Here is an 18,279-nt window from a genome sequence, read left to right as displayed (position 1 = left end):
CTTCCGATTCTGTGTCTCCCTCTCTCTCTGCCCCTCCCCCGCTCATGCTCTGTTTCTCTCTCTCTCAAAAATAGATAAACTTTCTTTTTTTTAATTTTTTTTTAATGTTTATTTGGTTTTCAGAGAGAGAGAGACAGAGCATGAGTGGGGGAGGAACAGAAAAAGAGGGAGACACAGAATCCGCAGCAGGCTCCAGGCTCCGAGCCGTCGGCACAGAGCCCGACGCGGGGCTTGAACCCACGAACCGTGAGATCATGACCTGAGCCGAAGTCGGATGCTAAACTGACTGAGCCACCCAGGTGCCCCATAAATAAATATTTTTAAAAAATAAATAATAAATAATAAAAAAGCAATGAAAAGTTACCCTGAGGCCTTGCTCTTCTGCTCCTGGATGCTGCAGAGCAGGCCTGGGGAAGCATTCTTGAGCCAGACATCTGAAAGCTTGCTGGGCGCGACTGTCCCCCGGGGGCCCTGGGACCTTGGGCAGAGTGGTCCCCTGCCCATCCCGTGGGAAGCAGGGTGGGTTCCTCGTTCCTCGGGTCCAGAAGCAGCCTGCCGGGGACTCCCCCCACTGTCAGGAGCCCTACCTAGGCTCAGCTCCCCTTCTGGCCTTGTGGAAGGATCTCATTCCCATTTCTGAAGCCTCTGGAGGGGCCAGCCGACTCCTGCTGGCCTTATCTGCAATGCCAAGGCCTGAGGGCCCAGACAGCCCCAGCAGGTGTGTCCCCTTGCCTGCCTTCTGCACCCCTCCACCCCCTCCCCTGCCTGTACACAGACTGCAGGGCAAGGCCAGAGCCGCGACGGGGGGACCCAGGAGAGGTGGTAGCCAAGGCTACCGGAGTGGAACCCAGCGTTGAAGTGGAGGGGCTTGGCTTTGAACAAAAGAGGGAAAGAAAGGATGTGTAGGACTGGGATTGGGGACCGTCCGGCAGGACATCTGAAACCCCGAAGCGCACTCTGGCCCTGGTTGTCACAGGATCCAAGGCCACCAGCTCCTGCCATCCAGACCTAGTGCTAAACTATCAGCTTTGTTGTTCACACGTGCACACTGTGAGGGCCAGGGCTCCCGGCCCAGCCTATCATCCCTGCCCCCCAGCACACACATGCGCACACATGCACACACGCACGCACACACACACACACACACACTTTAGCAGCCGCGGTGGCCTGGAAGAGCAGACGGCCTTGCTCTCCTACCCCTTGCTAGCAGCCATGGGTGGGTAGGGGCTGGGGGTGGCCTCCTAATTCCTCTGTCTGTGGCCCTCCGAGCTCTTGAGGGTCATGGAGCCTACACGGCTTCCCCGCACACCCCTCACAAGGACTGTGCTGGGTCTCTGCCCGCCTGTCCCTCTTAACTCTGGGCGCCTCGGCTTGCTGAGTTAATTGGCAAACTTCCCCAGAAGTAAACTTGAGGATGGAAATTAATAATTTTCCTGGCGTTGAACTCATCGCTGATCGTGCCAGCCGGGAGAAGGGGGCCTGGTGCACAAGGACCCCTGAAAAGCCATTAGCATGAACGAGGCCTTCAGGGGGGCCAGGAGTCCCTGGCGCAATTTAGGGGTTCTGCGGCCCCAATGCCCCAGCATAGCCACCACAGGTGTGTGGGTGCTTTGGAAGGCTTCAAGCCACCCCTGCACCCTACCCCCACCCCAGCTCTCTTGCTATGTGACCTGGGCCTGATGGGGTCTTCTGGGGTGCTTCCAGCTGGGTCCCTTACAAGGAAGAGGCCTTCACTAGAGAGGTGTGGGAAGGGGGGAGCCCAGAGACCTCGCCCCGGGACCCCCGGCCTCTAAAGAGGCATCGTCCCTTTCCTCGAATTCACGGGCTCAGGTGGGACAGGGCCTGTCCTGTTGGGCGGTGTGGGGGAATTAACACTCCTGCCAAGCAGGCCTCTGCCCGGGTCTCTGCAGCCCCAGGAGTGGGTAGGGCACAGCGCCAACAGCAGGGTCCCCCCCCACAGCTCCATTGCAGCCAGCCGCTGTGCTGGCTGCTCTGCTAGGCCTTCGGCACCTTCTGAGAGATGCGGCGATGCAGGGCTTCTCCGGTGTCCCTGGTGTCCTACCCTGGAGAGCGGCCTGGGAGGAGTGGGTGTGACCAGCCAGGACTCTGGATGGTTCTGACCCAGGCAGTCCAACTACCATCCGGGAGGCCTGGATGGGCTGCAGGGTCAGTACTGGGAGGCAGTGGGGTGGGGGGTGGGGGGTGCTCCTCCCACAGGAAGTGTTTGTTGAAGACGGACGGATGGATGGTGAGGTCTGCCCGGCACCAGGATGGTTTCCTCGGCACTCTTGCAGTGTGGGTGCGCGCTGCCTATGGGAGACAGAGCCGGCTCCACTGGAAAAGTTCTTCCGAGAACCTGAGGTCAGAGCACACTCGGAGTGAGGCACACAGGGGTGGGGAGTTGGGAGAGAGGGCTTCCTGGCCCCTTCCCTGCAGAGACACAAGAAAGCCTCTGTGCCGTATCTTGGGCGAGGGCCCGGAGGGCCCGGGATGTGGCCCACCTCACAGTCCCGCCCACCCAGCACCTCCATGCTGCTGAAGTGGGACCAAAATGTCCCCAGAGGGGCCAGGATGTAATGGAGAGGGAGGGAGGTGGAGGGGTGCTGCGGAGGGCGGCAGTGAGAACACAGCAAGCCCCCCTGTGCTCCTGGACTAGGCTCCCAGCCGCCTGCCACTGCTGGACGGGCCTTCTATTCACTTGGCAGGTGCAGAGGCCAGCCGTGGCCACCTCGGCCATCTCTGTCTACCCCCAAGCAGTGCTGACCGTGGTGTGCTTCTGCTGGCCCACCCCACCGCCACCCCACCACCCTAACAGGACTGCCAGACTGCTTTGTCCAGAGGCCACAAGGACACGGGCTAGGAGAGAGGGGGGGAGGACTGACTCTCCCGGCGCCTGCACTCGCTACATTTATAGCTTTGGCCCTGCCGTACAAATCACATTAAAGTTGAAGACAAGAGGCACAGAGAGGGTCAGTAACTTGCCCGAGGCCACACAGCAGGATTTGAGCCAGGCCTGTCTGACTGGGAAGCCTGCCTTTGTCCAAGACATGACATATTTGCAGATTAATTAAAATTATCGTCTCCGCAGGGCACCTGATGGGTCCCTCCTCCCACCTGGGACTGTGTCCCTGGCCCTGAGCCACACAGCTGACCTGTGTGGGCTGGGCTGGTTGGGCAGGCTGCTTCTGAGGGTGAAGAGGGTCATGCCACACCGCTCTGGGGCCTGGAGAGGGCCCAGGGTGTGTGTGGGGGGGGATGGGGCCACCTCGGGGACATTGCTAGGAAGGGGGGTGCCATCCTCCGGGAGAACATCTCACTTCTCGCACAGACCATTCCGTCCCGAAGACCTGCACCAGGTGCCCTGCTCAGGTCAGGTCAGCACAGGCCATACTGCTCAATGCCAACCCCCCCCCCCCTCCATCCCCCACCGCACCACGACTGAGGCCTCAGTGCACCCGGGCTGGCCCCACCTGGGTCACTGCAGGTAATGATGTCCCGGCCTCAGGAAAGCTCGGGAGAAGCCTCTAAGGGCTTAGGGGTATTTTGCACATAGAGCCATCCTGGCAAGTCACCCGCCCTGAGGACATCCCCGGGCATCCTGGGGTGGAGGTGGGACAGAAGCATGGGAGCAGAGGGGTTCGAGCTCTTTCCAGGGTTGCAGTGGCCCCTTCTCCCCACTCCTAACCTCTGGTTACACCAAGTCCTGCCCGTCCTGCCCCCGATGTCGCGTCTCTAGCTTGAAGTTCCCTCTCACCCTAGTCCCTTATGTGTCACTGCCCCACCTTGGCCTCCCTGGGCCAGCCTTTCTCCCCACTGGTCCTCATCCATCCCAGACCCACACACAGCCAGGAACCTTGAAATCCACGAACCACCTCCAGGCTCCAGGCCTAGCAGGCCTCTGTCCTCCCTGGCCCCATCCCAGCCCCGGGATGGCCTTCCCCGTGTCCCATAGTGGACATTCAGAGGGCGGTGCCGGTCAGCTGGGGGGACCCGGCAACCGGGGTGGACCCTGACAGGTGCAGGAGGAGGCCCAGCTGGGGCCATCGGCTCTGGGACCCCCATCCTGGGGCTTGGGAATCTGCTGTTTGGTGACGCTTTCATTGAGATGGAATTTGTTCTATGCTTGTTTATGGATTTGAGCTACAGGGGCCCGATGGGGCCACTTGCAGACACTGCCCCACCCGGCTGTGCCCTGCCCCCACCCTGCTGTGTGTTGCTTTGTGGGGTGGTTGTTGGTCCTGTGGCCTGCACCCCCACAAGGGTGGGGCCGGGGAGGCACAGGCTAATGAGGACAGGAGGTGTACAAGAGGGCTGTGCACCCCTTACCCCGCTCGGGCATAATTCTCCTAGCTCCCTGGGCTCCAGGAGTGCCTTCTCTCCTGTCCCTCCCTCCCCAGGAGAGTGATGCCCCCCCAGTCCTGCAGAGAGTGTCCCGTATCTCCCTCTGGGGGGCCCTTGCAGGGCCCCAGCAGATCCGTATCACACACTGACCTGATGGCCAAGAGCCCACTTGGCAGTGGGGGCTCCCTTCTCCTCCAGCCACAGCACCTTTGGGATCTGTCAGAGAAGAGCTTGGGAAATCGAGGATACCCTCCCTCCCCGCCCCCCCTCCCCCCCCCCCCAGCCCACCGCCCTCCTTCCTGGGCACTGGCAGCTGCAGAGACAGGAATCCAGGCTGCTCCCACCTTCCTCCCGGACACAGCGGGACTGTAGTCCTACACTCCCCCCACACCCCGCCCCCCCCACCCCGGAGCCCTTGGCCCACACACTTTGGATCTTCCTTGAGACCCTGCTTAGAGAAAGGGTGTGAAGTTCCTGGCTGGATTTTTCCTGGTGCTGCTCTGCACCCAGCCCCCCAAGGAACCCCGGCCAGAGCCCCATGCTCCTTGGTCCTCAGGCACTCCGCCCCTCACTTCTGGCCATCCAGGTCCTGTCTGCTCCCCGCTGGCCCGCAGGTCAGCTCAGAGGAGACACGACAGGCAGGTGCCACCTCGAGGAGCCCTGGGTCCACATAAGGACAGATGTATGAGTGATGGCTGCTGTGGGACCTGGGTGTGGCAGACAGAGCCCCTTGGAGCCCCTGCAAGGGCAGAAGGGAGGCCAGCGGCGTTTTGGAGATGGGCCTCAGCCATGACCGACTCACTCCACCTCTCAGAGCCTCAGTTTCCACCAAGTGGCTCACAGCATCACCTGTGTGATGCTCTTGCCCAGGATGCTTAACCTGAACTGAGCTACAGGGAAGAATAAAGAAAGTCCCAAAGGACGGTCTACACAACAACCACTCTGGAGGCTTTCTAAAGGTCAGTGGTGAAAAGGATGGAAAGATGGGGTGCCTGTTTTACAGGAAAGCAGGTTAAAGAGAGGGGACAAGTAACCGCAGTGCAAGGCCCGGGTAGGGTCCTGGACCCCCAGGATTGGGGGTCAGCTAGAAGGGATCATGGGCAGAAGCAGGGATTTTGTGTAGGGGCAGAGTAGGACCTAATAGACCGTGCCAGGTACGTTTCCTGGGTGTGATGACGTAAGAGAATCCTTCTTGGACATTAGATGCCCACTTGTTAGATGCCTACCCGCTCGATGCCCAAGTATTTTGGAGCGAAGTGTCATGGCATCTGCGAATGACTCCCATGTGGCTCCGAGATTTTCTCTAAAGGGAGGAAAGAGCACAGACGCCATGGCGTGTTTTTAAACATGGCGCCTGGCTCGCTCAGTCGTCCAACTGGCTCTCTCTCTTTTTTTTAATTTACGTTTATTTACTTATTTATTTTGAGAGAGAGAGAGAGGGAATCTCAAGCAGGTTCTGCCCCATCAGCTCGGAGCCTGATGCAGAGCTTGAACCCACGCTGTGAGATCATGACCTGAGCCGAAGTTGGACACACTTCACCGACTGAGCCACCCAGGCGCCCCCTGACTGGCTCTTGATCTAAGGGTCATGGGTTCAAGCCCCACGTTGGGTGTAGAGATTACTTAAAAATAAAATCTTTAGGGGCGCCTGGGTGGCTCAGTCGGTTGAGCGTCTGACTTCGGCCGAGGTCATGATCTCACGGTTTGTGGGTTCAAGCCCTGTGTCGGGCTCTGTGCTGACAGCTCGGAGCCTGGAGCCCGTTTCGGATCCTCTGTCTCCCTCTGTCGCTGCCCCTCCCCCTTCACGCTCTTTCTCTCTCAAAAATAAACATTTTTTTTAAATGTTTATTTATTTTTGAGACAGGGGGAGACAGAGTGCTAGTGGGGGAGGGACAGAGACAGAGGGAGACACAGAATCGGAAGCAGGCTCTAGGCTCTGAGCTGTCAGCACAGAGCCCGACGTGGGGCTTGAACTCACGGACTGTGAGATCATGACCTGAGCTGAAGTTTGATGCTTAACCGACTGAGCCATCCAGGAGCCCCTTTGAGCATCCAATTTAAAAAAAAAATTTTTTTTTAATGTTTATTTATTTTTGAGAGAGAGAGAGAGAGACAGAGTGTGAGCTGGGGAGGGCCAGAGAGAGAGGGAGACACAGAATCTGAAGTAGGCTCCAGGCTCCGAGCCATCAGCACAGAGCCCAATGAAGGGCTTGAACTCACGAACCGTGAGATCGTGATCTGAGCCGAAGTCGAACGCTTAACCGGCTGAGCCACCCAGGCTCCCCTAAAGATTTTATTTTTAAGTAATCTCTGCACCCAACATGGGGCTCGAACTTACAACCCGAGATCGAGACTCGCATGCTCTACCGACTGAACCAGCCAGGTGCCCCTTAACTCATTTTTAAATAGGAAGCTGAGGCCAAGAAAGACTAAAGCTTAGGGGAAGCTGGGGACACAGTGGCTCAAGTTGACCCAAACCTTACTACGCACAGGCCACGGAACGTGGCACACCTCGCCTGCCCCTCACAGCAACACGGGGAGAAAGGTCTTACTCTGATTCCCGTTCCACAAATGAGAAAGTTGAGGGGAGCCGGGCAGGCCCCACGGGCAGCAGCCCTAAGCCTCCCTGCCTGCTTCTCCCCTGCAGCAGCCTCTGGGGGCGACGGGGGTGAATGAGGTCCACACCAGCCTCCAGCTCCAGGCCTGTGGCTTCGCAGACATAGACTCCCCACATGGATGCCTTCAGACTGTGCCCCGCACCCAGGCACCCGCACACTTGCAGGGGTGCATTCCACGGTGTGGGCAGTCTCCTCTGTTCCACTGAGGACGAGGGTCCCCGCCCCTGGGAGGAGGGCACAATCAGCCCACGGAGGTGCAGGCACCCCCGGGGCCTTCTGTATTTTCATGAGGCAAGTTGCACAGCGGAGCCTGATGAGCCCCCCTTAGCCTCCTCCCGGGCTGCACGAGGCCTCCAGGCCCAGCTCACCAGTTTGCCTTTCCTCTTCCTTTAATTTCTTTTCCCGTGCACGAGTGAGATCCTACACTGGTGAGCAGACAATGGGCCTAGTGCGGCTGCCAGACGGTCCTGGCAGGGTGGGGGCAGGGGCAAGGACTGGCCTCTGGGTCCGGCCTCCAGGCCTGGCCCATTCACCCTCTGCAGCCTCGGCTTTCCCTGAGGCCTGGAAGCCCCAGGCAGGGGGAGGGACGGGCAGCTGGCTCCCCAGAGCTCACAGCACAGCTGCTGGCCCCTCCGGGCTGGCGACGGCCCCAGGCCCACCAGGGTCCAGCCAGGGATTACCTCCCTCCACTCCTGGGCACGCCTCGCCCACAGCACGGGGCTCGGCTTGGTCCCCTGGAGCCAGCAGGCACCCCTGTATCCGTGTGCCATCCCTTCGCAGTGGTCAGCGGGCTCAAGACGAGAACTCCTGTTTCTCTGATGCTGGGTGGGCCTGGAATCCAGGACTCTGGCTGTAAATTCAGATCCCAGCCTTTCAGCAGCACTTGGGCTGGGGGCTGGGAGACTCTAAGCCCTCTGCCCATCATCTGGTCCTTGCCCTCCCCACCTTGCTGTGGGGTCAAAATACAGAAGTGAAGTCCCCCCGGCCAGAGAGAGGGGCGGGCAGGGCAGCTTGGTGTAGGACACAGCCCTGATGCACCCCAATGCCGGCAGGCACTGGCCGTCTCCCACACTGTTCCCCTCACGGCCCCACGACCTATATCTTAGTCCCCCAGACCCCATCTGCTTGGTCCTGCCCAGAGCCTCTCTTTGGTCTGCTGGGAATTCGTTCCTCGGCTCTAAGAACATCTCCTTTGAGAGGCCCCAGCCAGCTCCCGAGAGGCCGGGTGTCCTTGTGCCCCTTGGCCTGGCAGGACGGGCCCCTCTTGCTGCTGCCTGGATCCCCCCCACCCCCCGCAGCAAAGCCAGCCTGGCACCGGGGACGATGGAAGAAGGGGAAGAAGAATCAGATGCTGCTACTCCTGGATGACCAGGGTCCGATGGGTTCCCCAAGGCAGCTCGCAAAGGAGGGGTCCCCTGGGAGGGAGACCCCCCCCACACTCCTGAGTGGTCCCGGCCCCCTCCACCAGGGAGGGTGTGAGAAGCTCAGACTGACCAGATCCCTGCCCCCCAGGCCCTGGAAGCCTCCACCCCTCTGCCCCAGGTGAGAGCAAACTACGGGGGTGGGGGAGGGGAGGGGCGGTCTCAGGAGGCTTCGGGGTCACCTGTGATGCCTGTTGAACGGCAGGCCCCCCAAAGCCAGATGCGTACCCCAGCTGAGTGCCTGGGACTGCGGCCTGGATCCCGGGCCCGGAGCGGCAGGCAGCTGCCAGGCGGGGCTCGGCCGCCCTGGCCCCAGGCCTGTGTGGGTGTGGGAGGGAGCCCAGCCACACCTGTCCCGCCGCGGGCCCTGGGGTGGGGTTTCCCATCTGTGCTGGAGCCTGGTCAGGTTTCTCACTTCACCCCAGGGCAGGGGCACATGGGCCCTAGCCAGCTCTGAGTCACCGCCCAGCCTGTGGCCTGCCTGCCAGGGCTCCTGACGGACAGGAAAAACCTGCGGGAAGGGGCCGGGCTGGGAGCATCTTCACTGCACCTGCAGGCGGGGCAGGATGGAGGGGCGCCCTCGGGCCCCCAAGGGGCGGCTCCCCACCCAGCCGGCTCCTCCCCTCTGCTCCAGCCCAGTGGCTCAGGACCATCCGGGCCCCTTCGTGGTGGGAGAGGGGGTGCACTTCCCAAACCTGAGTCACGGCAGGCCTGACTGTCCCCAGACCCTGTGCCGCTGCTCACCCCCACGCCTCCTCTAATTTTCACAGGCTTCTCTTTTACCTGATCTCGTCCCAGGCGTTAATATCTGTGAAATCGAAGGCGTGATGTGTTGTTTTCCCTAACGCATGCAAAAGAAATCATGCATTTAAAAATGTTTTCAGGGCCATCTGTGGATCATGTCAGGCAGTCCAGCCTGGGGGAAGGCGAATCCCTCCTTTGGCAACGCGGGGCCCAGAGAGGGTGATCTGGGAAAGGGATTTCCCAAGGGACAGCCCCAGAGCAGGGAGGCCCCGGCCTCGAGTCCAGTCTGGAGCCCCTTGCCTCGCCCTCGCAGGCCCGGACCCTCAGAATCAGCCTCTCTGAGCAGCTGGGGTCCCCTCCGCCCTGGGAACAGTATGAAGGCCAGGGCATCCCAAGCAGGCTCCCTATGGGCCCCACACACGCCCACGCCTCCCCTGAGATCACTTGTTTGGGCTGCTCGGTCATCTCCAAACCCCCCCTTCTAAGCACTTCTTCGTCTCGCCCAGGGTGAGGCAGAGAACCCCAGTGACCTCCTCCGTCCCTGCGAACCCCAGTTCGGAGACACCAGCGTGGCCACATGACCAGCTTTGTCCGGGGCTCCGGAGGTCAGGGGAGCCGCACACCGTTGGCCAGGCCCAGGCCCAGAGCCAGCGCTTTATGCTAAGGACCCAATCCCTGGTGCCCTGCTGGAAAAGCAAGCGTGAGGGCGGAACGCAGAGGGCGCCCCCTGCTGGACAGAACCGCGGGACGCACCCGGCCTCCTCCCCTGGGCGGCTGGCCAACCCCGAAGCCCTCGAAGCCCTGCTCCCTTCTTTCACAAGGACAGATGAGTGAGCCCAGTCGGTCAGGCAGGGAGGAAGGGGGGAGGTCCGCGCCCTCTGCCCTCCACCTCTCCCCGGGGCCCCTCCTCCAGGCTGCTAGGTCCACTTCCCAGCCTGCTGGAAGGCCTACCCTGCCCGGGGTCCCTTGGGAACAGCTTAGAGGGGGCAAATGAGCTGGACACAGCGTTGACAGAGTCCCCGAGTCACCTGGGCCGGTCTGGGTGGGCTAGGGCCATCCTGTCGTGGCCCATCTTCCCCAGAGGGAGGCTGCGTGTCATGAGACTGACGTTACCAAGCACTAGTGACTGGCGACCAACGCGGGGCTCCGTGCTGGGCCTGCCTCCACACTCAGTGCCCCCCAACAGGGGCATGCTGTTCTACCCACCTTCGACAGATGGGGAAACCGAGGCACAGGGTGATGAGTCACCACTGGGCTGGGCTGGGCAGGGGTGGAGGGGAGAGTGTCAGAGCCAAGACGGAGAGGCAGGCAGATCCACACTGCTGCCTGCAGGGCGCCCCCCCCCCTCCCCCGCCGGCCTGGCTGTGGCTGTGGCTGTGTGGCCATCTCCCACCTCCACAGATTTGCCACTGGTCCACGAGAGGGAAGGGAGACAGAACCTCTTTTTTTTTTTTTCAAAGACTAAAAATGGGTTGAAAGAGGAGGGGGGGTTCGTAGATCTAGCCACACTACTTCTGGGCCTGCACCCCAAAGAACCAAATGCAAGGCCTTGAACGGTGTGCCCTATCCATGTAATTAAGGGACCTGTGCTCAGCCTTAAGATGGAATGACGTGGGGCGCCTGGGTGGCTCAATCGATTAAGTGTCCTACTCTTGGTTTCGGTTGAGGTCATGATCTCTCGGTTCGTGGGCTCGAGCCCCACATCGGGCTCGGTGCTAACCGCTCACAGCCTGCTTGGGATTCTGTCTTCCTATCTCTCTGCCCCTCCCCTGCTCGGGCTCGCACTTTCTCTCTCTCTCATATGTGTGTATATATATATCAAAAATGAATAAATTAAATTAAAAAAAAAAAAAAGAAGGAATAGCACGGGTGAACTTGATGGCATCACGTAAAGCGGAAGATTCCAGACAGAAAAGGACAAACGTCCAACCCGCTGTTACGAAATGTGTAGGGCAGGCGAATTCAGTCCGAAAGTAGTGTGGAGGTTACCAGGGGCTGGGGGGAGGGGGATGGAGAGTTATTGCCTAATGGAGACCGGGTTTCTGTTCGGGATGATGAAAATTTTGGAAATCGATAGTGCTGACAGTTGCAAACGTTGTGAATGCAGGCAAAGGCACTGAGTTCCGCACTTAAAAACGGTCACGATGGCTGGTTATATGTTATATATTTTTTGCCCCAATAAAACTGGTTTAAAAAGGAAAGGGCCCAGTGAGAGGCATATAGGGGGTCCCGGCGGCCCCCCCTCCCTGCACCATCCCTCTTGAGGGTCAAAGCCCCGAGCCCACCTCCTTGGTGGCTCCCTGACAGGCGAGCCCAGCTCAACAGGAGACAAGAAGCAATCCTGTCCACTTTGTTTTGCTTCAAAGATGGATGGGGAAGGGCGAAACCATTGGCACAAATAGGGGCATGGGATGGGCGGCGGGAACCCCACAGCAGGGTTTTGGGGTGTGCTGTCGTCCTCTCTGTCCAGTCTCATAGCTTCTCTGTCAGCCGGCCACCATCTGAAGGCCGGTCAGGGGCCGCCCTCGGCCTGCGGGCCACTGCAGGAATGCGAGCCCGAGTTAGACCCTTGTTCCAACACCGGCAGCTGTCTGCTGTTGGGTACCCCGCGGCCTTCCTGGGCCACTGAGTCTGCACAGAATCGCCCCCCGCGTGAGGGATAATGGTCTCCGTGTGTGAGCCTGAGACACGGGCTCCTGGTGGCTCCGGGACGTGACTGTGGCATTTCGATAACTGGTACTCGGCTCCTGCTGTAACAAAGCCTCCAGTGTCACTTCTCAGGCTTTACTGAGTGCTGCAGGCAGGGCACAGGCTTTGTTTGAATCGACTCCATTGTTCCCAAGCCGTGCAGCCTCAGGGCAGCTGCTTAACATCTCTGAGCCTCACTTTCCTTACTAAAAAGTAGGGTAGCATCTACATCCCAGAAATGTGCAAAGTAGTTTAGGAAAAGCGCTTATCTGTATGGCACCCTGATTATGGAATCTGACCTCTCAAGGGTGGGTCATAGGTGAGGCTCTCTCTGTGTCGTGGGTTGAATGGTAACCCCAATCCTCCCGAAAAGAGAAGTCCACCTGGAACCTTCGAGTGTGATCTTTTTCGGAAAAAGCATCTCTGTCAGGTCAGACTCAAACAACTGAGGGCGGATGTGGGGAGCCCACTGTTCCGCCATGTTTCCTCCTAAGACACACTGTTCGCCCTCAAGGCCAAGCGCTAGGGCCACCGCGGGGGCCATGCAGGCTCTTGGGAAGGAGTCCCGATGCCCACTACTGCAGTATAGCTCACTTGAGTGTTGCAGGAATCACTCAAGTCATGTAGCCTTGCGGGCTTTGAAGGTTATGTGTTATTTCTGCAGTGAGCGGACGAATATTCCCCACGGGACACAGTCTGAGGCTGAAACAGCCTGGAGAGAGGGCACTGAGGACTCCCTGGGCCCTCAGACCCCGGGCAGGGTTTGGCTGACCCGGCTTCAGCCCCAGTGTGGCCCCAGCTCCCCGGCCAATCCTCTGAGGCCCGGATGGGCCATGACGCGAGGGGCTGGCCCTTCCAGCTCTGCCCCCCAGAGGAGGGTGGGGGTCCCAGAGGAGGAGGAGCCCTTGCGGGTGCCCCCATCTGTCCTGACCGTTCTCACTCTGCCCCCCGCCGGGAATCAGGCCCCGGCAGCAGCGTCCTTGGCCTGAGTGCCTGGGTTCGCGCGCCGGGCTGCCCAGCCCCACGGTGTGGAACCGATTTATTCGGTAGCTTTGCTGCTGATTAGTTGCAGGTGAGTGGATGGCACGTGGTTCATGTTGTAACAATATTTTGGGACAATTAGATTGAAACCACATTGTCGGGGGGTTGCTGGCAGCTCGCCCCAGCGCTGCACTCTGTGTGCCCTTGGCGGCTCCTGAGCTGGCCGGGCCACCCCGTCCCTCTTGGGGCCCCAGGGCTGCCGGGCACGGGGGCCGGGCCTCCCTCCCGCACCCCCGGCCGGCTCTCCCCGCTGGCCTCCCGCTGACCTCGGCCTCCAGTTGCTCCGGAAAACAAGTGCTGTGGGTCTCCCAGGGGAAGGGGAGAGAGCTGGGGGGCCCCGGGTGGGACTGCCAGGCTGGATGGCCACCGCTTTCCCCCAGACGTGATCTCAGCACAACCCTGCCCCTGCCCTGCTCTCCGCCCCAGTCAACGCACCGCTAGACTGCAGGCTCTAGGACGGAGGTCCCACACCCAGTGACCCCAGAGTAGGAGGAGGCAGTCTTGCCCCCCAGCCCAGCACCAGGCCATCCCTCTCGCCACAGGGGGCAGGGGACTTTGCTTCCTACATACCCCCTGGGAATATGCTGAGGGCTCAGGGTCCGTCCTATAACGGGTGGGGGCTGCAAGGGGACCCCTAAGGCCAGGCCCAGGCTTAGGAAGGGGGACGCTGATACGGTCTGAGCACAAGGTGGGCAGAGTGGGACCCGAGGCATGTTCCTCACTCCAGGAACAGCCAGCAGCACCCCTGGGGAGGGCCAGGGTAACAGTGATGGCACCTGTAGACGGGGATTTTACCCCCAGACAAAGTCCACTTAGAGTCTGGGCACTTCTACAGGATGAGAGGTGATGGGGGTGGAGGTGTGGCCTCAGGGGCTCAGACCCTTCCCTCCCTTCTAGAGAAGCTTGGGGGTCATACTTTGGGCAACAGCCCCGGCCCAAAGCGTTCTGGGATAGCCTCTGGGATGGGGATGGGGTGGGTAAGGGGCCCTGGGCCCCACTTCTCAGCCCTCAGACAGGTGGGTGCTCCTGGGGCCAGGATCTTCCAGCCTGCTGGGGTGGAGGGGTGCCCCAGGGGCCAGACCCCTGGCCCAGACACCTGCAGGCCTCCCAGGACCCCTTCAGAGACAGGAGGGTGTGGGGCGCCCCCTTCCTCCCCCCACACCAGGAGAACCATGGTAAGGAGAGCATTTGCCCTTTGCAACCAGATGACAATGTTTATCGGGCTCCTGATTTAATCTCAATAGGGCTCGTTAGCAGTCTCTATGTTCTAATGCTTCCTGAGCACTTACGAGTAATTTTTCCAACTGGGACTTTCCTGGAGCTCTGCTCACTTACCCACTTTAGCCCCTGCTCTTCCTTCCCTGGGACCCCAGGCTCTGTCCGGCCAGCCTTCCACTCTGGGACACGGGCCAGTTCTGGGGACCAGACAGAAACACAGCTCCCGGGGCCCAGGTGTGCCTGACGTCCGGGAGGCCGCCTGGCAGGTCCGCGGCACACACGGGGACGCCAGCTCTCCCCTCCAGTCCCCCTCTTCTGTCCCTTCTCGGCCTCCCCGTGGCTCCATCCTGGGAGGCCTGGCCTCGCTCTGGGGCTGGAGGCTTGGCGCTGTGGAGGCCTCTCTGATCTCTGGGCCTTTCCTCCCATGAGTGTCTCTCAGAGTGACACTGCTCGGTCTCTGTGTCTGTGTCCTACCGGAGCCCCCGTCCTGGCCCAGGAGCGAAGAGGGGAGAGGGGGTGTGAGGGCCGGGGAATGGCTTCTGACCACGTCCTGCTCGGCCCCTGTCCCCGGGGGGGGGGGCAGGAACCTCTCAGCCTTCCTCCCTGGGGCTCTCTGCTCTACTTCCGGAAGGCACAGTGAGGACAAGAGGCCGGCCCAAGCCGCCCCCTCTCCGGGTCTCCCCGGAGGAGATCTCCACGGCCCTCTAGAGCCCCAGCGCCCCAGCGCCCAGCGGGCAGAACACATTCACAGGATTCCTGGAAGGCGGAGAGAGACACCTGCTCTCTCTTGAGCAGGGCTCCCGGCTCCGAAGTAGGAAGCGCTGAGACCCACCTTGTCACCAGACCTGCGGTGCCGAAGCCGGGACTGGACTCGGGCCCTGAGAGCCAAGTCAGCGGTCCCCTCTCCCTGCCGCATCGGCCATCGTGGGTGACAGCAGCCCCGTCCCAATGGCTCCGGGCCGACACCGGCCAGCGCCCTCACGCTGGCGTGCAGCCTCGTGAGGCATCCCAGCGTGTCTGCAACCGTGGGGAGCCCCGACCCCCAACATAAGAGCTCCTTCCGCCTCCAGCCCCGGACAGGGCCTCCCCCGAGTAGACGTCACGGGTGCTTGTCACGCTGTCTGTGGACGTGCACATACCTTGGGTGCCCCCAGGGTGACCTCACACTAACCGGTGTGGGACAGGAAGCAGGAAAGGCGGTGAGGCCCCCGTAGGTGCAACCAGCCTCGGCTGCAAGTGGGGGTCCCCTGGGAACTGAGTGCCCTCAGCCCTGGGACTTTGGACTGGCAGCCGGTGGCCTTGCTTGGGAGTGGACGCTCTCCCTCCAGCCCCAGCTGTGCTGTGACAGGCCCCAAGCCACAGGCCCACGTTCTCACAGCCCGGGACCTCATGCAGGCAAGGGTGACGCCGTGGGACACCCAGGCCCTCGCCAGTCCTCACTCGGCCACCAAGGGCCCCCCGTGCAGAGTGGAAGGGAGGCTCTCAGACAGTGTGGGTCTTGCCTGCCTGGAAGGGGCTGAGGCACACACACACCTCTCCTTCTGGTTACAAAGTGAGGCCCGGGGGACACCTCCCAGCACTGGCCCCTCTGCTCAGGCTTCAACTTCAGGGTGTCATGCAGGTGGGGCAGGTGCACGGCCGAGGCTGGCCAATCCAAGCAGGACACACATTGGTCGCGTGATGCGCTGGGGTGGGTCTGGGCTGTGGGCTCAGCTCCTGGCAACACCTGGTGGCCACAACCAGGGTAGGCTTGCCTTCTCGGCGTGGCCCCGGGACCCCCCTCCCCCTGCCCGGAAGCAGTGCTGGGAATTGGAAACGCAGACACCGTGGCGCACGGACCTGCTTACCTGGAAGCTCTGCGGCCGGGCCGCTGGTGCGGTGCCTGCTTGGGGGTGAGACCCTGGGTGGCACGGCCAGCAGGGCCTCCCGAAGCTGCTGCGTCAGGCAAGACCCTGGAAGGAGCTGGCAGGAAAAGGTCCTTTCAGGAAGAGGGTGGGGCGCCTGGGGCTCACATGACCCAGCCTGTAAAGCATCTGTACGTTCGTTCGTTCGCAAGAAGGGAAGCCTGGTGGGGGCGCCCGGGGGGCTCAGCCAGTTAAGCACTCAACTTCCGGTTAAGCATTCAGCTTCCGGTTAAGCATTCAGCTTCCGGTCAGGGCATGGTCTCACGGTTCACGAGTTCGAGCCCCGCGTCGGGCTCCATGCTGACGGCTCAGAGCCTGGAGCCTGCTTCGGATTCTGTGTCTTCCTCTGTCTCTGCCCCTCCCCTGTTCGTGCTCTCTCTCTCTCTCTCTCTCTCTCTCTCTCTCAAAAATAAACAAACAGTAAAGAAAAAGAAGAAGAAGAGAGGCCCTGGGCTGGGGAACTACATGGACAGTTGCAATGTCGGAGAAACAAAGACTGAGAACTGGGCTCCAGTGCCTCTGCCTTGCTTTGCTGGGCTAACGCCAGGGCCGGGTGTGACGGGTGCCACACCACCCTCTGTGTGGCCGGGTGCTGCGTGCCCTGGGTGAGGCCACTCAACCTCTCTGTGCCCGTTACCTTGTGACGGGCCCCCCACCCCCCTACCCCCCCCACCCCCGCCGCAGGGGTTCCTGGTGAGCAAGTGCGAGGGATGCCCTCGGAAGGGGGCCTGGCACCGTGAGGGCCCTGGTGCCCGTACGTCCTGAGAGTCCGAGGACCTCTCTCGTCAGGGGCCAGCGGGGCTGCAAAGGGCCGGCCTGCACATCGGACCCTTGGGGCTCCTCCTAAATGTGTGCGGAGGGCCACTTTCCCCCAAAAGGTCTGCCCAGAGCTAAAAAGGAGGGCACCCCAGTTTCCTCTGCCAGCGCCTAGCTCACCCCAAGCTCTAACCTGGGTCTCTCTCGCTGTCCTCACGCTGCTTCGTCCTACAGACTCTTCTTTGCTAGAAAGTTGGTGTCACGCGCCCTTTCGATGCTGTGGCTGCGGGTCTCCCTGGGCCAGCACCCTTCCGCCACCAGCCTGGGCGGTCTGGGGTGGGGGAGGGGAGGGGGGGAACTTGGGCAGGGGTTGTCCTCGAGTGGAGGGGGGGCGGGGGCACTAGGCTGCCCAGGACAGCCCCCACCACGTTAATTGCCTCCACTGCCCACAGCCCATGCAGGGAGCAGGCTCCCCCACCCCCCACCCCTTCCCCCCGCCCCCCTTGCCTCACTGCAGAGCAGCAGACACTGGGACACTGGCTGCTTCTGGGGAAGCGTAAAATCACAGACTCAGGCACTCACCCCGGGTGGACTCACCCCTCCCCGTAAAGCGGCCACACTTGAGGCTGGACCGGCTCTTGCTGTGAGCTGAGGTGTGCGTTAGGAGGTGGTGTCCACGGGAGGTGGTGGGTATGGGGGAGCCCGCGTGAGAGGGACAGATGAGAACAGAGAGCAAGGATATCCAGAGGAGCCCTGGGCAGAAGCAGAGGCAGGAGCTGGCATCTCTTGCAGGGGTGAGCCCCTGGGGACAGGCCATTGGGAGAGGTCCCGGCAGGGGCACTGGACAAGGGACTGGGGTCCTGGAAGCTCAGGTGTCCCACTCCCCCATCAGAACCTGGCTGAGCCGGGCCCCCCCTCCCCCATCAGAACCTGGCTGAGCCCGGCCGAGGTGAGTGCTTTGGTGCCCTTTGGAACCACTGCGTGTCAGATTATCTCCGAGAAGTTTTGGCTTCCTGGTTTTGCCGGTGCCCTCCACACACCTCTTTGTCTGCCTGGTGGGCACCCCAGCTTGACAACCGAGGCGCTCCAGGGGTGGGCACACTGGGGGCTCAGAGCAGGAGCTGGATTCCCGCGGGGGCAGGGGCTGCTGAGACCCGTCGGCCCGCTGAGTCCCCGGGACCGTCCGGCTCACCACGTGCAGACGTCTGGAGCGCTTGTGTGTGCGCTGGGCTGGGGGCCCGCAGAGGTCCTCCCGCATAGGTGCCGCCGGTGTCCCCGAGCGTGAGCATTCGTGGGACCTTTCTGAACCACTTTTTTGGGGGGGGGCTGTGGCCCCACTTGCCCACGTGCAACCCCTGTCAGTGCACCTGCATCGGGCTTTCCTTCATCACCTTCTCACTCCTACACTCTGGGGTCACCTCCCAGGGGCCCTTGTCTCGGGCCCTGCTTAGGGGGAAGCACAGGGAGCCTCCGGCCTGGGACCTGCCATAACAAAGGACCACAAACACAGCGGTGGATTCTCTCCCGGCTCTGGAGGCCAGCAGGCCC

General features: G+C 61.4%; 1 protein-coding gene and 1 long non-coding RNA gene across 2 annotated transcripts; both read right to left on the bottom strand.

Moving 5' to 3' along the window:
• Positions 1-310: 310 nt before the first annotated feature.
• LOC125151226 (putative Polycomb group protein ASXL2) lies at positions 311-17,989 on the bottom strand. Its single transcript, XM_047831852.1, has 4 exons — positions 17,772-17,989; positions 15,919-16,136; positions 4,492-4,557; positions 311-2,356 (listed from the first exon to the last, which is right to left on the bottom strand). The coding sequence occupies exons 1-4, from the start codon at positions 17,987-17,989 to the stop codon at positions 1,869-1,871; spliced, it is 990 nt and encodes a 329-aa protein (XP_047687808.1). The 3' UTR covers positions 311-1,868.
• LOC125152139 (uncharacterized) lies at positions 11,004-15,909 on the bottom strand. Its single transcript, XR_007147058.1, has 2 exons — positions 14,904-15,909; positions 11,004-11,664 (listed from the first exon to the last, which is right to left on the bottom strand). It is a non-coding gene; the product is annotated as an uncharacterized LOC125152139 (long non-coding RNA).
• Positions 17,990-18,279: the final 290 nt, after the last annotated feature.

This window comes from Prionailurus viverrinus, chromosome E1 (assembly GCF_022837055.1).
Source record: "Prionailurus viverrinus isolate Anna chromosome E1, UM_Priviv_1.0, whole genome shotgun sequence".
Taxonomy (NCBI): domain Eukaryota; kingdom Metazoa; phylum Chordata; class Mammalia; order Carnivora; family Felidae; genus Prionailurus; species Prionailurus viverrinus.
Note: the sequence above shows the minus strand (reverse complement) of the source record. Positions and strands in the feature narration are given on the sequence as shown.

Coding starts and splice junctions, on each gene's coding strand:
- LOC125151226 (XM_047831852.1), bottom strand. CDS start 17,989: ATGCGGGAGGACCTCTGCGGGCCCCCAGCCCAGCGCACACACAAGCGC. Junction 16,137..17,771: donor CCCACCAGGCAGACAAAGAG/GTGTGTGGAGGG, acceptor CGCCCCCACCAG/GCTTCCCTTCTTGCGAACGA. Junction 2,357..4,491: donor AGTGGGCTCTTGGCCATCAG/GTCAGTGTGTGA, acceptor CTCTGACCTCAG/GTTCTCGGAAGAACTTTTCC.